Below are 20575 nucleotides of genomic sequence, written 5' to 3'. Positions count from 1 at the left end.
TGAATCAAAGGCATTTTAGGAAGGTGTCATGTAAATGTAATCTTTTAAAGAATTTTTACAAAAGAGTTTAGATGGGAAATCATTAAAAGTAAGTTTGATTATCATCCCTTACCATTTACTTTCCAAAACAAGATAAAAAATACAAATTAAAAAAAAAGAGGTCTGGAACTATAATTAAAGTGTTAAAAATGTATAAAGCCAGTTCCATTCTCGTAATTCATCTCATTAAAAAAAATATGAAAATTGTACTTATTTATTTAATTCCGTGCTACGTTCCTAAAAGGGTTTAAAGAGATATACAGAAATAAATAAATCCTTTAATAAAGGATTAAAGAAAAATAATAAGGAAATTTGTAGATTGAGAAATTAAAATATAATAATAAAGCTATGGTGAAGGCTAATACACAAATGCAAAACCATGATGAAGTCTTACATAATTTTTTACTGGCTGAAATTGAGCTCTGAATTTGCAGTTATCTATAATAAAGAAGGAAATATTGTCAGATCAGTTAAAATATAGTTTAAGATAATACACTCTACTCAAAGATCAGCTTTTCTTGATACTGATTCCAGAGAAAAATATTTCCAATGAATCTTATAAAACAAAACTGAAAATTAACCATCAAGCCACCAAAATATCCAGAAGGTTAAAAAAAATTAATGGCTTATTAGGGGGTGAGGAATTGGAGGAAACGTAAAAAAAATAATTTGCATAAAATTACTAAAGTGATTAATGAAGCTATTTAAAATTCAACATAATACCATATAATTAATAGGCATATAAAATTTACTGACCTTCCTGAATTGCCTTGTCCACAGTTATCCCAGAAGGTGAATGCAGCAGCTTTTGGTAATTCTGTGCGTTTTGGTCAAACAACTGTACAAGAAGAGTGCATGTCTTTTCATATTCACATCTGCTGACAGTACATAACTGCTCCAACTGCTGAAACACAGTAGCCGTATCATCTAGTGGATCATCTAAATTATCTCTGCAAACATATAAAAACAAGTTTGCAGACATTAGAATGCAACGTACTTTTATTCACCACAAATAAACTTTATGTTAAATAAAGATTCCATTATGGGTAAAGGAATAAAAGACAAATAGGTTGGAAGCTAAGAAATAAAATGTCTGTATTTGAAGATGACATGATTATGTACATAAAAAAATACCAAAAAACCCCACAAAAAAACTATTAAAGAGGTGAGTTTACCAAGGTCCTAGCACACAGGGTTAATATACAAAATCCAATTGTATTACTTTACTATATACCAGCAATGAACAATTGGAAATTGAAATTTAAAAAACAGTATCTTTCAAAGGTACCAGAAAACATAAAATACTAATTAAATCTAATTAAACATATGTAAGATCTGAAGCTGAATAATACAAAAAAGTGAAGAAAGAAATCAGAAAACAGCTAAATAAATTAAAAGATAAACATACTCATTGGCTGTAAGATTTGATATTGCTGAGATACATGTAGGTATTTACCCCCAAATTAACATACAAATTTGATGCAATCCCAGTCAAAATCCCAGCAGGATTTTGTTGTATATCCTGACAAGATGATTCTAAAATTTACATGGAAAAATAAAGAAAGTAAAAGAGCCAAAATAATTTCGAAAAAGGGAAACCAAGGTAGAAGATTCATACTACCTGATTTCAAAGCTTATTATAAGACCCAGTAATCAAGACGATATTGGCAGAAGGAGAAACACATAGAGAACAGAGTCCAGAAATAGAACCACAGGCATGTATGTGGTCAACTCATTTCTGAAAACAATGTAAAGGCAATTCAATGCAGACAGAATAGTCTTTTCTACCAATGGCGTTGGGATAATTGGCCATCTATATGCAAAAAAAAAGAACCACCTTGAGCCTTACCTCACATCACATACAAAAAGTAACTCAAAATGAATCATAGATCTAAATGTGAATTCTAAAAGTATAAAACTTCTAGAAGAAAAAATAAAGGCTAAATTGGATTTCATCAAACTTTAAAACTACTTCTCTTTCAAAGACTGGGAAATGAAACGGCAAGCTATAGACTGGGAGAAAATATTTGCAAAACCCATATGAAAAAAAGATGTGACCAGAATAAACAGACCTCTCAAATCTCAATATAAGAAAATAAACAATCCAATAAAAAAAAATGGGCAACAGATTTGACAGGTACTTTGCCAAAGAATACACACAAATGGTAAATAAGCACATAAAAAGATGCTCAACATTATTAGTCATTAGGGAATGCAAATTAAAACCACAACGAGGAACCCCTAACACACCTATTAGAGTGACTAAAATTTTTAAAAAACTGACAATATCAAGTGCTGGTGAGGACACAGAGCAAGAGGATCTTTCATACATTGCTGGTGGGAACGCAAACTGGTAACAGCCGCTTTGCAAAATAGTTTGGCAGTTTCTTACAAAGTAAAACATACACTTAACATGCAACCCAGGAGTCTCACACGTAGGTATTTACCCAAAAAAATAAAAACTATGTTCATACAAAAATCTGTACAGGAAGTTTACAGTGGTTTTATTCATAATTGACAAAAATGAAAACAACCCAAATGTCCATTCATAGGTGAATAAACAAATTGTGATATAGCCATAAAATGAAATGCTATTGAGCAATAAAAAGGAAAACTACTGATACAACATGGAAGAATCTAAATGCATTACACTAAGTGAAAGAAGGTGGACTAAAAGGCTATGTATACTGCCTGTCTGACTTCATTTATACAACATTCTGGAAAAGGCAAAGACTATAGGGAAATGAAAACACATCAGTAATTGCCAGAGGAAAAGGGTGGGGAAAGGACTCACTGTAAAGGAACCCAAAGAACTTTCTGGGGGTGATGAGATGATTCTATACCTTGGTTCTGATGGTAGCTATACAACTGTATATCCTTGTCAGAACTCATAAAACTGTACACTAAAAAGGGTGACTTTTACAGTAGGTAAATTATACCTCAATTTTTTTAAATTCCAAGATGCAAAAGATGAAAATACAACAGAAAGATTTAGTTTTCAATACCTCACAACTATGGCAACAGATTCCAACCGAGAAGTGATAAAGGCCTTCGTGATTTCTGGTGCATAAGTGTCTAATAAGTGGGGTTCAGTTGATTTCACAAAAGGAACTGATGCTACCATCCTTTGCCACAGAGTTAATAAATAATGAACACTGTTGGGAGCAAATTCCCAGTGCTACAAAAAAATAAAGCAAATGTTATTTAAAATGACATATCTTCCTAGAATAAGAATTACAGAGGCAAAATTACAAAAAACATAGATTTTAAAATTAGCTTTTACTCTGACTATATAACCAATGAACACTTAACATAGCAAATTTTGTAAATGCAAAAAAATACAAAGAAGAAACCAATAATCTCTCATTATTCTACCACCCAGGAATGATCACTATTTAAAATGTTAGTGTACTTCCTTCTAATCTTCCCATGAATAGTTTTTCACAGAGTGGATATCAGGTGGAAAATATAGTTTTAAAACCTTCCTCCAAATTTTTAAAAAGAATTTTCCCAAAAACCAATCTGTAAAAGCTTTCTTTTATTCCTTCACATAGATTCTACTACAGCTACTTAAATCATCCTTCAATTATAAGATATTTAGATGGTCTCTAAATTTTCATTATAAAAAATGTTACAATGAACTTTTTTTTACCAAAAATCTTGCAATGAACATTTTTAGCAAAGCACGTAATTGATGTTTTAAAAAAGCCCTTCCAAACCTTACCAAGAAATTGTTTTAAAATTACCTACAGTTTAATACCAATTACATATTTCTATTTACCTGTAGGCTAGTAATGGTAAAATTAGCAATCAATCTGATAACTTCAGGATACTCCTTCACCATAACTAATTCTCCCAGCTGGTAATTTGTCTTTAAACGAGCCAAAAATCGACAAAATTCATGATAATTACCTGGATCAGACAAACCCTAAAATATGAAACCGAAAAAAAAAAAAAGACTTTTAAAAATACTTAAAAACAAACAAAATGAACAATTATACCATCAATGAAATTCCAAAAGTATTTTTTTAAGTCTCCCAATCAACTGGGTAGATATTAACTAAAGAAAACAATTCCTGCCGGATTTAATGTTGTCATCAATGATTAATAATAAGGAATGCAAGGTAGAGGCTTTGGAGAAAGCATTACACCATGATGACTAAATTATAATGTTTAAGAAGCCATTACATTACACAAAAAAATATGTGCCAACACACGTGTGCGCATGCATGCACATGAGCGCTTAAACAAAAATCAATAGAAGACTTGAAAAATATCTAAGATAAAAATAAGAATGGGCGCTTGAAACATGAAAAAGAGCAATATCAACTGGACTTAAGATAAATAGCATATGTGCACACACAAATAATGGAAATTTCCTTTCATTCAACCAATTTTTTATTGAGTACCTACAGGCACTGTGCCCTCAAGCAACCTCCTGTCATTAAATGGAGAGTCATTCAAATAAATTAATGCAATGTAGAGCAGAAAGTTTAACAAAAATACAAGATACAGAGGTAACTTTTGGGTCAGAACAGGTTAGAAGCAAAGACCAAGAAAGGTGCCCCGAGTTGTAAGGGAGCTCTGAAAACAGGGCACAAGTGTTATTATATTTATAGATTGAGCACTTTGCACAATAGCTGGCATGAAAACAGAATTCTATTTAATAATGAAAGATTTTCTAAGAAATTTCATTCAAATGAGCTCCATGAAAGAATATAAAATAGTGTCTAATTATTAAGGACAATTTACAAAAAGATATTTTGTACTCAGGTCTTTTAATACATGTTTGCAATTCTAAAATAATATAATATTCAAACTAACTTTTACAGCCATGAATCATCAATATGCAGATGTTGCAAAATCAATTAAGAGAATGATCCTATATTAGCATATTACCTTCCACGTGTTGATTGATAATGATTAAAACAACTAAAATTTTTAATGTATATTGGTAAAATCCCATTTAGCAGCAAAAGATGTAAATTTTACAGTTATGCTAACATTAAAAAGGTAAAGCAAATGCCCAACACATAAAATACTCCTGAGAATAACCTGCAAAAATAATTGCTCTTTAAAAACACATGTTATTTATGTACAGATATTACACTTCCCCCCCAAATTAGTAATAACCAAGAGACTTATATAAACCTCCTTAAATCATTTAATCTTTTATTTTTTATTAAAAATATTTATCATCCCTCACCAATAAACTTAGTCAGAAATTTTCTTGAATAATTTTATGTATATAATTTAACCCTTTAAAATCTGTACTTTCATCACAGATCTTTTAAATCAAAAGCAAAATTAAAAGTGAAACAAAAAATTTTATCTAGGTACACAAAATCACTAATTAATAATGGTTGTATGATTCTCTGAAATGAATACTGCTATTGATGCTTTGCAGTTAGTGTAGAGAGTAGATTTTAAAATCTACAAACTCTTATTTGTCCACAAGAGGGCAAAAGGACGTTATTTCATAATTTAAAGCCACTTATTCTAATATTAACATTCAGATTTATACTAAGTCTTCCAGTTTAGAAGGTAGATATAACTCTGAATTAATCACTTCAGTAATTTAAGAAGTGCAAGCGAAGAAATGTATTACAATGGTAAAAAAAAAGAAGCATATAAAACATGTAACTTCTATTCACCCAAAAGAATGGAAAAAATAAAAGAGGAGGAATATAGAGGTCTGTCAGGAAAACATCCATTTTTAAAAACTGTCCATTTCTACTACAAATGAGATATAAGGAAGATGAGTATGATACTTCACATTTTCTTCCAGAATCATAATAAAGTTGTGAGTTTATTATGCATCCTTCAGCAGAGAAACTGTATTTCCATATGCTAAGCATTAATTAAATTACTTCATAAATACCTGAGGGTTTTCAAGTATTCTTTTTACTCCCTTAATTAAATTACCAAGGTACTTGGCACGTTCAGGACTGCTAAATAAGGACCTTCTTGTAGAAGCAAACTGAACTAAACATGAAAGTGCCTAAAAAAGGGAACAACAAAATTCATTTCAATTTTTAAAGTTAACTATCGCCCCATGTAAGAAACACTAGTCTTTATATATAAAATATTCTTTTAATTTTTGTGATTAAAGAAAGCATTTAGAATTAAGAAATAACGAAAGCTAAACATTTAACTATCAATCACCACTACCAGCCACAACCCTTCAACCTCACCACGAACAGTTCTATTTGTGTATTCTCCTGTAATATTTGTTCATATATTGAGTATGCCAGCACAGAGCCTGGACATGGATACACTCAAAAGGGTTCCAACTGCTCCTGATGACCAGTTCTGTATGCAACCCATGAACCAGATGTTCAAACAAAAAGAAAATATGGTTTTGTGGTAAAGTATGTTTGGGAAATACTGCACATTATGCACTGTGGCGTCCTATAAATGGGGAAAAACTCCTGTAGCCTTAATTAACCTAGCATGTCCCAAATTTATTTTGTGATAGATTTTACCATTCATTAGTTATCTTGTGGAACAATTTAGAAAATGCTGCTGGAAGAGTCAGATACCCTATAAAAATTCCTACAGAGTATCTTTGGCTTAGTTATCTTCCTAAAGTTAATATTTTACCAGACAATTTTACTAGACGGGTTGTTAATTCTACCACTGGTACCCATTGAAATCTGTTTGTTCATTAAGTGAGAGGCCCAAAATGGCAATTTTCAGGCCAAACTGACCCACATATGTTTTGTTTTGGTCCACATACAATGGCTTGCCACTTTTTAAAAAAAATTAGAATTTGCTGTGAATATTTAAATATTTTAATTTCACACAAAATGTTTGGCTCTCTTGGCAAGGGTGACAATAGGGACAAAAATCAGAGGATGGCTTTTTAAGATGTTCATCAGTTTGCCATAGTCTTTATTGTTAAAACAAACAAACAAAAAATCTTCCTTAGGCAATTCTGATATGTACATTTGGAAACCATTAATATATTAAAAAATCGCCAGTATTTGGGGGTCAAAAACACCAGAGTTTGAATTTCAGCTCCAATATTTAGTGTGCTGCTCTAGACAAAGTCACTTAAGCCAGTGTGGGTCTGTTTCTTCGTCTATATAGTGAGGATAATAATTCGTCCCTTGCAGGGCCACTTTGAGAATAAAGTGAGATAAGCACCATGCAATGGGGCATGCCCAATAAATGTTACTTTCTCTTAAAGCAGCTCTTTCCACTTTATTTTTAAAGAACCAGTAAACTGTTTGTTTTAACCCAAAACATAATTGTACATGAAACCATGGTTTTTAAACAACTGAAAACAAGACTATTCTGGTTTAAATATAGAAGGCTGAAGCTCTCTGGCACCACCTGGAAACACAAGTGTCCTATGAAACCCAGTTTAAAAACCTCCATCTTAAAATCCTAGATTCAAGAGCATAGATTTTTTTTTTTTCCAAAGTAATTTTGTGAACCTGTTTCTCCCTTCTAGGCAATAACTCATCAAAACAAACATACCATTGATATGTACTTTAAATCTGGAACACCTTTTTCCACGAAATGGCAACATTAGAATTCCCAACTTTACTTCTACAAGCTTAGATGTTAAACTAACAACTTTTTCTTTTTCTTTTTTATTCAATCTTACCTAGTACCTGTTTTACATTCCACAAAGATGGGGTTCATAGTCTCAAAGTTCTAAATAACCAGCGTCTCAATAATTTTTTAATCACATAATGGAATTTGATTAAAAAATAAATGAACAATTGAAGTGATGAGCACAAAATGAAATGAGCAGATCCCCTGTTTCTCATTCAGAGATATCGGATGGGGCTTGCATGGCATGCCTGAGACATGGAGACAGGCAGGGTTGAGAAAGAGCGAGAGAGAGAGAGAGAGAAGGGAAGGTAATAGATGGGGTGACCGACTACTAGATTGAGGCCCAGAAGAAGGGATGAGGACTGAGTAGGAAGGAAGATATACTTAGAGGTTGACAGGTTGTCTTGGCTCCGGGCACGAGCTAAATCAACAGTTATTGGTTCTGGGTTCACCCATGCAATGGAATGCACTGCTGACTGTAAATAGAATCTGACAAATAGCTTAAACAATACAAATCCCAGAAGATGTAAGAAGTTCCTGTGTGAGGTAAACCCAATCAAGAATATAAATAGAATTTTTAAAAGTAGATCTATACTACCCTTAGAGAAAAATCACAGGTACTTTTTAATGAAATAATAAATGATTTTTACTTACTAACTGAGATAGCAGTGGTGGAAGTGAATGATACAAATTGAAGAATAGATCCAATGTTTCTGGTTCCAAGAAAACTGGAAAAAAAAAAATATTTTCTAATACCATTACTTTCAATTCTGTGACCTTAACACAGTAAGACATTATCAAACAAACAAGAATTCCAAGACCTCTGCATGTTGCCACTCTTCCCAGTTAGGCTTAATTTTTTTAAATTCCTATCTTCCTTTGAAAGATGAATTAATACAGAGATAGAAATTAACTATATAAGATGTTGCTTATTTCTATGTAGCATCTACAGTTCTTACTGGGAGAATCTTTGTAACATTGTCCTTTCTTTGAAAGTAATATAAACATTTAAAAATTCAAATAGTATCAAAAGTAACTAAGTAATAAAAAAACAGCTGTACCGTACCATGTTTCAACTACCTTTCAACTTTTAGATATATATATATATGTTTCCAAATAACATACTATATTACTATTTATTTGTTTTACTTGAGATATTAAATGAATTCCTGTTACAGAACATGAAGTGTTAGCTGTCTAATCACTAACCCCACCACCCCCACCGCGATGCAACCTTTCTTAAAAATCCATCCACTATTATAACAATTGGAGATTAAATCAATTCTAAGTGTTTACATTTATCATTACTGTGTAAGTCATGGTAACAGCTGAGCCAAGAAGTACACTATGATTATATCACATTTCTAACACTCTCTGGATTTAATCATAGCATCTTTTCTGTGCTTAGTTGTTTACCTGTCACTAATTCTTTCCAAACGCTCTGACAGATTTACAAAATGTTTTTCATGCCATTTTCCAGATGTTCAATAACATCAAATAACTTATCATTTCCATTTTCAAACCCCTACCTCCCAGAGCCTTCAACTTGGACAGGTTATTCCTAAATTTGTATGTAATTATCTCCTTTTTATTTTTGTTTATTGTCATCTTGGATAGAAGCTCTTTTTTTCCAAACCCCGTATCTTCCACTTTCTTAGCTTGTATCTCAAGTAGCTTCCTGAGAGCAAGAACATAACGGATACATTTCAGGAGGCTCTGCATGTCTGACAATGTCTTTATTCTATCTTACACTTGATAATTTCAGTCTAGTTCGAAAATAATTTTCCCTCAGAAGTCTGAGGTTATTACTGCACTGTCTTCTAGCTTCCGGTGCTGCTGTTGAGAAGTTTAATACCATTCTTGATCCCAATCCTTTGTAGGTGACTTACTTTTTCTTTCTGGTAGATTTTAGGATCTTCTCTTTATCCTTGTTATTCTGAAAGGTCATGATTATGAACCTTAGTGTATATATTTTTTTCCTTCATTATGTTGGGCATTTGATGGGACCTTTCAATCTGAAAATTTATGTCTCAGTGCTATGAACATTTTTGGTATTATTTGTTTGCAAATTTCCGTCTGTTTTTCTGTCCTCTTAAACTCCTAACAGTCAGATGCCAGACCTCCCTAGTTTCATGCTCTAATTAATGTTCTTGTATTTTTATATCCTATCAAATCTCTCCTTGTTTTTTTTGTTCTTCTTTCTGGGATATTTCCTTAACTTTATCTTCCAACTCTTTCACTGAGTGTTTTATTTTGGCAACCATCTTTTATATTTGGAACATTCTCTGACCGCTTCTTTTTAAAACAATATCCTATTCCTGTTTCAGGGATGCATTACCTTTTTTAATCGCTCTCAGGATACTAATTACACCTTTATAAAGTTTACTTCTACACCTTACTTCGTCTCCATTTCTACTAACTCTCCTCCCCTTTTTAAAAAGGTTTTGAGATAATTAGATTTATATGTAGTTGCAAGAAGTAATACAGAAAGACCCCAGGCACCCTTTACCCAGTTTCCACCAATGGTAAGTTCTAAGAAAACTACAACACAGTATCACATCAGGAAGCTACATTGACACAAGCCACCAATCTTATTCAATTTCCCAATTTTACATGCACTCGTGTGTCTGTGTGTGTGTGTGTGTGTGTGTGTGTGTGTGTGTGTGTGTATTTAGTCTATGTAATTTTTATTAGATGTATTGGTTCATGTATTCATAACCACAATCTTGACATGAAGTCCCTTTTGTTTGTTTTAGTCTCTAATTTTCATATTTAAAGTTTTCATAAAATCTATGGTGTTTCTCTACTGTATCTGATATTCCTGAATGCAAACACTCTCCAGTTTAATTTCTCAACAGTTCTGGTCTTAGGAAGCCAGAGGGAGCGTACAACCGAAAAGAGAGGTGCACGGGTGGTGGAGGAGATCCTGGGAAGCCTGTGCAGAACTTATTACCAAGCCCTGTCAGCCCCCTTCCCCACTTCTGATCTCAGGAATACCCTAGAGCCATCATCTTTCCGGGATATGTGGGAGCAAATCAGCTTGCTTTTTGTGGTATCCCTCTCTGGAAGAAAGTAAGTTGCAATTCTGCTCCGCTAAGTCAGTTACTCTATTTCATTCTCTTCATAACTACGAAAAATATGATGTCTCTTGCCAGGTGTTGTACCCTCTCCCACTCTGTTTATCTGAAAGTTTCAAAACAGAACTCCTCATTTTCCCTCCCCAACATGTTTCGCCCGACTCTAGAGCTGTCTTTTCCTTGTTCCAAAATCAAAATATGGATGTTACTCTGACAGGACTGGGGAAAATATTTCGATACTGTGTATTGGCAGCTATCCTGGGTTACAAATCCTTTGGACCCGTGTGACTGCCTAGCACAACACAGAGATAAGTGTCCACAGGCGACTACGTCGCTGGATTCCGTGCCTTTCGTGCCGACCATCCCTCACACAGAACTTTCTTCTTACTTGTTCTCCAGGTTGTGGGGATCTGCACTGTGCACAGATCATCGGCAGATTCATCGGCGGAACTGCCAATGAAGTCGAAGTTAAGGCAGTTGAGGACCAGTTTCAAGACCTGCATTACTAGATTTTGTTGACTTTGATCCTGAAGATTTAAAGGTTTGGCCAACACCTAAAAAAAGTTAAAAGTTAAAGGAAACACTGTGAAATGTCAATAAACACATTTTCACTTCACTAATTTAAATCTCTTCAATACCAAAGTAAAATTAGCAACAAAAAAAAAAAAAAAAAAGTTATCGGGTTGTATTAGAAAAAAATTGTAAAATTACTATCAACAAAAATCTACAACAGACTATTTTCGAATTTAATTTTGTAAAAAATGGGAATAAAAACTTTTACACTTACCTATAAATTGTAGGTTACTTTCTAAAGTTTTAAGTGGTAACTTTAGGACAATACTTTAAACAGCACAAAGTACAAATGTAAGCAATTCACTAGTTCAAAGGTTTCTTGGAAGAAGCTGAAAATATCATGTTCTTCAAGAAAAAGTGGGTAACTTCATGCATAAAGGATCCCTATTCCGCTAACAAAGGTTCTCAGAGCTGTATGAACGTGGGACGACATTCACAAGCTTGTCCTCCATAATCTTGATCCTCCCACCTCGCCCCCACTCCCCACAAAATGGCCATTCTGACACAACCAGAATAAACTGTATCTGCTAGAAATAAACCATGAAACATTTTGGGGGGGAAATGATATAAAGTTTGGGATTCTGCTTCAAGAATAACTCAAGAAGAAATAAAGTGCTAAGGTGAAGGATAAAGATGAAACAAGACTGGCCATGAGTTGTTAGTGGCTGATGGGTCCAAGGGAGTTCATTATACAAAGTATATTGATATACTTTTGTATATGTTAAAATTTTCCAAACTAAAAGAAAATTTTTTAAATAATAGAGGGTCTTTCAGTCTGGCCTAATGTAAAAAATATATTACTATACGATAGAATTGAAATAAGTAAAAATAGTGACTAGTGAAACATACTTTGGGTAATGCTGTATCACACCAATTAGCCAGCTTGAGCAGCATGAGAGAGTCCCTACATTACATAAGAACACAATATAATTACAATTGTAAATCGTACTATCCCTATCCCTAATGATCAACAGAGCACGAAGTAGCAAATGAGGAAATAGTCTTTTGCAAAGAAACTATTAAAGTCAATCATCTTGGCTCAATTATGAATAAACATTGATGGCTGATGAATTAGGAAAATGTACTGTATTTTATTGTTCATCTACACCCCATTAAAATATGGGCAAGGCAATAAAGAAACTAAATCTTAATTAGCTTCTGCAATAAATCTACAGCAGAAAGACAATGAAACTACTACATAAAGACAAGTTACTAAATTCCTTTTGGATTTTACTTTATTATATCCTTAGTGAATTTTTTGGAACCTCTTACAAATTTGTGCAAATCTACAGTACTTAAGCTTGTCCACTACAACTCTTCAAAAGGCGGAGGAATGGAGGGAGGAGGATTCATTTGAAATTCTTTTAAAACTTAAAATTTCCTAAATATTGATTTAGTAAATAACTTACCTCTTTTAGAAGAGAGCATGCTAGCACTAAAATGTCTTTGAGGGAAGTATCACGAAATGAGGTAGCTATTTTCCTGTGTTTTGCAGAAGGTCTAGAATAATCAACCTAAAAAGATCAAGATGAATTTATTTAACCAGACTTATCAAACAGCACAGCCAAAATCTGACTAAGTAAGAAAAGCGATGGAAATAATCATTAAAGAACCATAAAGTATAGAGCTAAAAGGACTTTAAAAATCTGCTGGGACAACTGATTTGCTTGAGGTTACTCAAACAGTTAATGGTATAGCCATGGTTAAAACACAAGTTTCTGGATTGTTTCAACTCCGTGTTCTTTATAGGAACTATTCTGATCCCCAGACTAAAACCCAGAATTGGTTGTACTTTCAGAGGCAATATAAACACATATTATAAAATAATAGGTAGATACTAAGACTATCAATTCCTGAACTATGCACCGTATTTCACATTAGGCAACTAACAACTTCCCAGGCCTCTGGATTCCTCCTGTAAAATGAGAAATCTCTAACATAATCTTCAAATTCTAACTTTCTGTGAATCAGCAAACTGAATCGGTTACACAAAATTTCTCCTATATGAAAGTGATATTCTATATATACCAGATATGTCACTGGTTTCATATATCCTTGGTATTCTAAAAAGAAACCGAGGCAGAAATTACAAGTAATCAGAAATATGACATTACATAAGCAATAGTATGTTCCCTCTGAATTTTTATTAGTTAATGACAAACAATTTTTAAGAATAAATTTACCAAGGCTAGTTCTTGAGCCTCTAAAATATAACATGGTCAAAACTGCACTATTAATACCATTCATATTCTCACTCATCAATAGGAAACAGCAAACACAGCTGAAGTGTGATATCCAATCATTGGCACCCATGGACTACAGTTCCTATAGCATTCCTTTTGCTATTTGGAAGATAATAAAGCATTTTCCTTACTACTGTTAATAGATTTGAAAAAAGTAGTGAGCTCGAAATTGATTATTTTACACTTCCTAGGCTCCATCATACAATTTAGACTATACTTAACTGCCACTTCTTTATAGAATCATGAAACATAGCAGAAATTCAAAGTGATTATAGAACCCAGTTACTGGAATCTGTATCCAATATGTAAGATTTGAATTAGCATTTCCAGCGTTCCTCCCTTCTTTCAAATCAAACTTCTGTTTGTCTCTCCTATAACACTTCCCTCAATATATATAAAAAAAATTTCTCCTTAATACAAATTAATAATAGTATACAGCACTATAATAGTAATTTATGAAATACTCTTCACATTATTTCACTGAATCCTCCAAATTGACCTGTGAAATATATATTATCCTCTCTTTACATATGAAAAAATTAAAGTTTGTAGACACACTATCTTAGACCAACCTCTCATTACCATATCTGGAACACGGAGGAGAACCTTGGGTTTCTTGAGCATTTGTACATAGTAGGCCATGTGCTAACACCTTACCTCATCTTAGTAAGTTTCATGGAAGGTTTCATTCTCACTTTACACACAGTGATATATAAGTTTAAAGATGTTAAGAAGTGTGCACCAAGTAGTAAGCAACAGAGCTAAAATGCTAACCCAGCTCTTATTTCAGAGTTATCTTCAAAACCAACATGAGTATTTATTTCACTTGGGTTACTCATTTAGACACCCAATTTTCTGAGAAGAGGAACTGAACATTTTCTACTGCATACCTATGCCTCTACCATGCAGGCAAAACATTTTACTTCTTGATGATTATATGTTGAATATATTCCAGGAGCAGTAGACGTGGCTTCTAAAAAAAGTAGGATAACATGTAATACTCTTAAATTTTAGGAAACCTCAAGTTTAGATCTTTTTCTTAAAAGATCTTCCTGTAATTGATGCTACACGAATTTACCTGGATCATATTTGACAACTATAGTATTCGATTTTCATCATGCATTTAGATCTCCCTACTGCCTGGCTCATAAGTACTTAAGAAATTCTAGTTGAATTATAAATGCCATAAAATTAGGCTGAGTGAAATATCTCCAGAAGCCATACATTTTTTGCCATACAAACCCAAAATCACACTTCAGACCTTGAAGCTTTTTTCAAAAGGCACTTAGTTCTACAGAAGATAAGCCTGGAACATCTTGTGCCAGAAAGTAAGAAAATGTTCAAAGAATGGTAAGTATTAAATGGACACAGAAGTTAGCTTAAAAGGGCTCCTACTGGCCAAATCTGAGGAAATTTAAGCATCAAAATATGTCAGCAACAAACCGTAACCTATTAAGTAAAATAGGAAACCAGCAATGTAGCATCCTGCGCAACAAGGGCAGTGAGGGTACGAGAAGGGGCGGCTTTGGGTTAAATTTTTAAGAAAGAAACATACAGAGACTTAATGCAGTTTAAATCTCAGAAGGCCAGGGTCTCACAGTTCTGAAAGACTGGAGCCCAGAACAAAGTCGACTGGAGATTTTTATTGATAAGTACACAAGGGAGTAGGAGTGTTTTTTTGACACAGTCTGTGCGACTCATTTATCACGTTATAGAAACAACCCAAACCAATTATGTTGATCTTCAAACAGCCGAAGCAGAAAGTCCTTGAGGTGAGGTCTGCAACTCTTTTAAGGGACATACATCACATGTTGAAATTGTTTCACAGAGCTGAGCAGAGAGCTTAATCTTATCACTCTCAAGACTTCTCTCCCAATTAGGTGAGAAGGGCAAGCCAGAGTCAGCAGCCGCTTTGCTCAGGCAGGGGGAAGGGGAGACAAGGCCCTTTCCCAAATCTTTCTAAGGCAGCTCATGGGGGTCTCCATGGGGTTCTGCCTGGCTTGAGTTGTTCCCCTCCCCACCGTGGGGGATCTTACTCGTCACTGGCCGCAAACCCTCTTTTGGAGACTAAATAGAGAGAAACATACAGTCCCAGAGATGCACCGTCTCACAGACTCTTCTTTCCTTAAGGAAAGACACGGGGGGCGGGCGGGGTGGGGGGGAAGCAGTCTGCTAGGCTGCTGTGTGACAACACAGGAATCCATACTGATATAAATAAATAAATGAAGAAACTGAAAAGTTTGATGAGGAATGAGATATTTCAGTCTTAAAGTACCTCCCCACAAAATACGTAGTATTTACAAAGCGGAAAGAATAAATCTAGAGTTGGAGAAACCTGGTAGAAACAATCTTAATTAAGTGAGCAAAGTGAACATCATTAATAATGCAACAAATCAAATCATGTGCTTCCTGATCAGCGGCAATGAGAAGACCAGTTATCACTCCCGTGATATTTCTAACAAATATGCATAATCTGGATCTAATAACGAAGAAACATGAAACATCAGATAATCCCAAATTGAGGGACATTTTACAAAACAACTGGCCTGTAATCTTCTCAAGTGTCAAAGTCATGAAAGTGACAGAGACTGTAGAATTTTTCCAGATTGATGAAGACTAGTAAAACATACCAAATAAATGAGATGCACTATTCTATACTCATTGCTTTCTGGAACAAATGGTGAAACTTGAATAGAGTATGAGGATAACAGTAATACGCCATTGAATTTTTTTATTTTAATAGTTGTATTGTGGTTATACAGGCAAATATCCTTGCATGTAAGAAACACACTAAAGTATTCTAGGATCATGTCAGCAAGTTAGTATCAAATGGTTGAAAAAAGAACTTCTTTATATTGTAGTCCCAAGTTTTCTACAAGTTCAAGATAAGTAATTAAAAGTAAAAACAATTTGGTTGCTCTCTGAATCACACTTTTATTATAACTCCATATTACCTAGTCTTATGTCAGTAACAATCTACAGACAGCAAACCCTTATGCTATCAAGCAGGAAATGAAAAAAAAAATTATAGTTTTAAGATTAGCAAAAGCTGATGGATGTACAAGCTGGATAATGGATACATGGGTTATTGTACCATTCTCTTCAATATTTTCTAATTCCCGATTGAACACAAGTAGGAAATAGTTATTTGGGGTGATTTTTTTGTTTTGTTTTTACACACAGGAACTATACTATCATTCCAAAGGAAGTTGGCAAGTGGTCCTGGGTATGCAAGCTCTCCCTACGTGTGTATGTGTATACATACACATATATGTATGCACACACACAGACCATTGAAGATGGCAGTTTTTAAATCTAGACACTACATTCCCCTTAATTATACCATATAGAACCCAACCTCTGCTTTTGTTTTGCTTAGAACCATATTAAGTACAAACGTGAATAGGAGCAGGTGATGATGCGCTCAGCTGCTGAGCTCATAAAGGCACTGTTGGGGGGAGGCAGAGCTTCTGAAAACTCCCCTTGTACAGGGTGAAAATTCATGCTAGCAAGTGGCAAAGTGCCAAGGGGCCCGATCTTTGGTGAGTCCTGCTGTGTACCCACTGTTGAGAATCAATTCACCAAACTGTTCCTCCTCTATTTGTAAGCAAATAAAGGTTTGTTTCTCTTCAGCATATAATTTATTTCTTATGGTTAGTGTATTACTATATGCACAGAAGATAAAAGGACAATTATCCATTTGCCAAGGAGCCAGGACCATGTCTAATTCCCTGTGGTTTGTAGTACTTTATGCTATTGCTGTTATTTTCAATAACAATGAAAGAGTTGCAACATTAGACAAAAAAAAAAAAAAAAAAAAAAGATGAATACTCAGAGTTTTATGCCACATAAAAAAGATTTTACATCAAAGAAACAGCATTACTTAGCAAACTTCATGTCACCATTAGATGAAAAGGCTTACCAGGTTCATTTCCTGAGTCAATTCTGAAAGGATTATTACTCCTATTATGCAGTGTTCCACAGTACCCTTTGGAGAAAATAACCAGGTTTAGCTTCAATGGAGACACGTGATTGGTTCTTAATGTGTAAACCAGGTAACATTTACAAGTAATACTGAAACATCACATTTTCTTACTAATATAGCTTTTAAAACGTGTAGAAAAATCACTATCAGGTCCACAAATAAAAAGAATTTCAAGTTCATTTTTTGAAGGATAAATGTAGGCATACAGGTATACAATGTGGGATAATTAAATCACCTATCTCACAACTGCAAGACCCCCTCAAAATGTTTGCTGCACCTAGGACTTAAAATAAACTAAACCACAAAATGTAAGAGTTCGGTTTAATACTTTCCGTAAGACCATGAATATGAATGAGCAAAACATACTTTTTAGCTTTATAAATTTGCTTGAAGACTACTGAAATAGCTGTATTCAATAAATAATTAATAAATAGCTTAGGAACTAAGTTAAACTCCTTTATCTAATATCAGATAAGATCACTCAGGCCCTTTTAATATTATTTAATAGTGCATGTGTATGCATTGATTATATTTCTATAATAAAGGCATCTAAAGTGCACTGGGGTAAATTTTAAATACATGACTATCAGTATGTTATACAGTTTCATAGCCTCTATACTGGTTTTAATTTAATTAGCTTCCAATTTAATCTCAAAAACTTCCTTCAAATCAAAATTCAGACTTTATGTGCATATTACTAACAAACTACCTCATTGCAAAATCAGACTGGAAGTACGAAAATAATAAATGTAACATCCAATTAGAGTGTAATCATAAAAAACAGCATTAATACAGATGCCACTTTTCAAGTTTTAATTTTATGTTGGTCATTTCCTAACTATCACAGAATTTCACTGGGTTGCCAAGTGTAAATAAATTCAAATTATCTCAGAATAAAAATACAAGCACAAGAAGCGTCCCATAATGGTGCGTCTTCAGTCTTTGTGGCCTGTCAGGACAGTTGGCACTGCCTGCACGGAGTCACAGATTTCCTATGACTGCACCATCCATCCTCCATGTTGACCAGGCCAACGCTCCTCAAGGCACGGTTACCTGAGCAGCTGCTGGTCCTTGAATCTGCTGGCAGTCTGCAAACTCAGTTCTAATCCAAGAATGGTTTGGTGCCGCTCCAAGACGAGATAAAAGTTTGCGCACCAGAATATAAAATAGCTAAGTCATGAAGGACACAGTTAAATTCAACCGGCATTTTTTTTTTCCATAGCAAGTCTTTACTGATAAAGGAAGCACCAAATGTATTTATATTCTGACATAAACTCCTTATTTCACAGTGGACCAGCAATTGGAATAGCACTGCCCTAGACAATGGTAGGTTCTCCTGGGTATGTATGTGGAAAGGAGGCACATAAATGTTTGGAGTGTGGCAGCAATAAGGCTGTAATAACACAGAAAAGAAAATGTACAAAACTTCAGGCCATTAAAGATTTAACAAACCTGAAATAATTTTTAGTACAAAATTCACAGAAACTGCTAATACCCAAAGGAACGATACAGTACTATTTTAGAGTATTAGCACATTAAAGTCTATTGTCTTTCTCATGAATCAAGGTTAGGTTATGTCATATACCCAGAAAACAAGTGCTTTTTTTGTGATGCTATAATAAACATTGAAGATAAAACATTTTCTGTTTCTTCTGGTCTTCTAAAACTGACAAAAGTACACTAGGGCCCAACTTAAGCTCAACTTACCAGCCACTGAAAAAGAAGCTTGAAAATATTAGCCAGCAACAATGATTTAATTTCATTGAGTCTTCAACCTTGACTCAAAAAAACAAAACAAAATTTCGATGCCTGTTCCTGTCCATGCTAATGATTCTTGATGAGCTGTGTGCAATTTGAGTAAATTATGAGAGGAGTGCTGCTGTGTTTGCTAAAATTACAAGTACAAAGGTAACTGAGAAACTCATCTGTCTCTGAATAAACTATCCCTCTGCCCCAGGGCAGATCTCCTCAGGGCTACAAACACACTCATTCCCGTGAAGTTTTCGATGACCAAATTACAGTAAGGCCTCCCTTAACAATCTCAGCAGGTTCTGCGACTTTAGGAGAAATGACTTATATCAAAATCAATTTTACCATATACTCATTGGTATAAACAAGAGTTACATTCCTACAGCATCCCATCAACATTATAACAAAACACTGTTATTTAAGAAACTGCTGTATTTGTTAACCACGGTTTTACAATATGAATAAAAGAGAAGCAGCATAGACTAGTACTTCATTTTCTGAGGTCTCCAATGTTCCACTATATGATTGAGTTATATCTTACACAGGGATTAAATTTTTAAGTTACGGTATAAGAAATAAAATCTCAGAAAGTCTAAATTGCCTCTAATTGCCAATAAACCGGACCTACCGCACCATCTCTCAATTAACCCAAACTGCCAGTTTTTCCTCGAGAACTGGAACAGACCACTGCTTCTTCAGCAAAGCACCAGCTCAAGTATGTTTCTTGCAAGTCGGGGTGATGTTTGTATGAAAAAATATGTATCTTTAAACATCTGAATCATACTGATCAGAGCATGATGGTCACCGGAAGAGGCACACAGGAACTGGAAATGGCAGATGGCGGTTTCCCATATCCCCCTTCAGGACATGTAATACTGCGAGGACTGGCAGGTGGATACATGGCACAGTTTCAATTAGTGTCCTCTTACTGTTTTTCTTTGTTTTGCAGTCCAAATACTTGAATTTATGTAAGTTAAACGAGTATATACTATAACTTTAGGTTGAAAACATTCTTTAGAAACTAACAGTCAACATGGTATAATATAAAACTTAAGTGTATATATATATATATATATATATATATATATACCTTAAGTTAAAAAATTTGTTGAAATGCTTGCTAGCTCTATGCTTTACTAGGTCACTGTGCAACTTCATGAAAATTACTTAACTTTACTATGCCTCAGTTTTCTCATTTACAAAATGAAATCCACTTTGCAGAGATCTAATGAGCTTTGGATAATACTACGTGAAAACATTACATAAGTATTTTGTATATATGCAGTACATAGACACACGTTCGAAATGACAGAAAATATATTTTCGAAACTAGAAAACATAAT

At 34.1% G+C, this 20575-nt stretch overlaps 1 protein-coding gene across 3 annotated transcripts in view; it reads right to left on the bottom strand.

The window, feature by feature from the left end:
- The window catches only part of RANBP17 (RAN binding protein 17), a 254298-nt gene that overhangs the window by 216235 nt on the left and 17488 nt on the right, over positions 1-20575 (bottom strand). For 2 of the 3 annotated variants that reach the window (XM_033096303.1, XM_033096306.1), the window contains 8 exons: positions 17421-17486; positions 12665-12769; positions 11071-11236; positions 8260-8333; positions 5921-6040; positions 3821-3967; positions 3045-3217; positions 796-989 (listed from right to left, as the gene is read on the bottom strand). In XM_033096303.1, coding sequence (XP_032952194.1) covers positions 796-989; positions 3045-3217; positions 3821-3967; positions 5921-6040; positions 8260-8333; positions 11071-11236; positions 12665-12769; positions 17421-17486 — 1045 coding nt within the window. The remainder of the gene's footprint in view (positions 1-795; positions 990-3044; positions 3218-3820; positions 3968-5920; positions 6041-8259; positions 8334-11070; positions 11237-12664; positions 12770-17420; positions 17487-20575) is intronic. The other variant, XM_033096305.1, reaches the window with a different exon arrangement.

Source organism: Rhinolophus ferrumequinum, chromosome 24 (genome assembly GCF_004115265.2).
Source record: "Rhinolophus ferrumequinum isolate MPI-CBG mRhiFer1 chromosome 24, mRhiFer1_v1.p, whole genome shotgun sequence".
Lineage (NCBI taxonomy): Eukaryota > Metazoa > Chordata > Mammalia > Chiroptera > Rhinolophidae > Rhinolophus > Rhinolophus ferrumequinum.
This window is presented reverse-complemented; position numbering and strand designations above follow the sequence as displayed.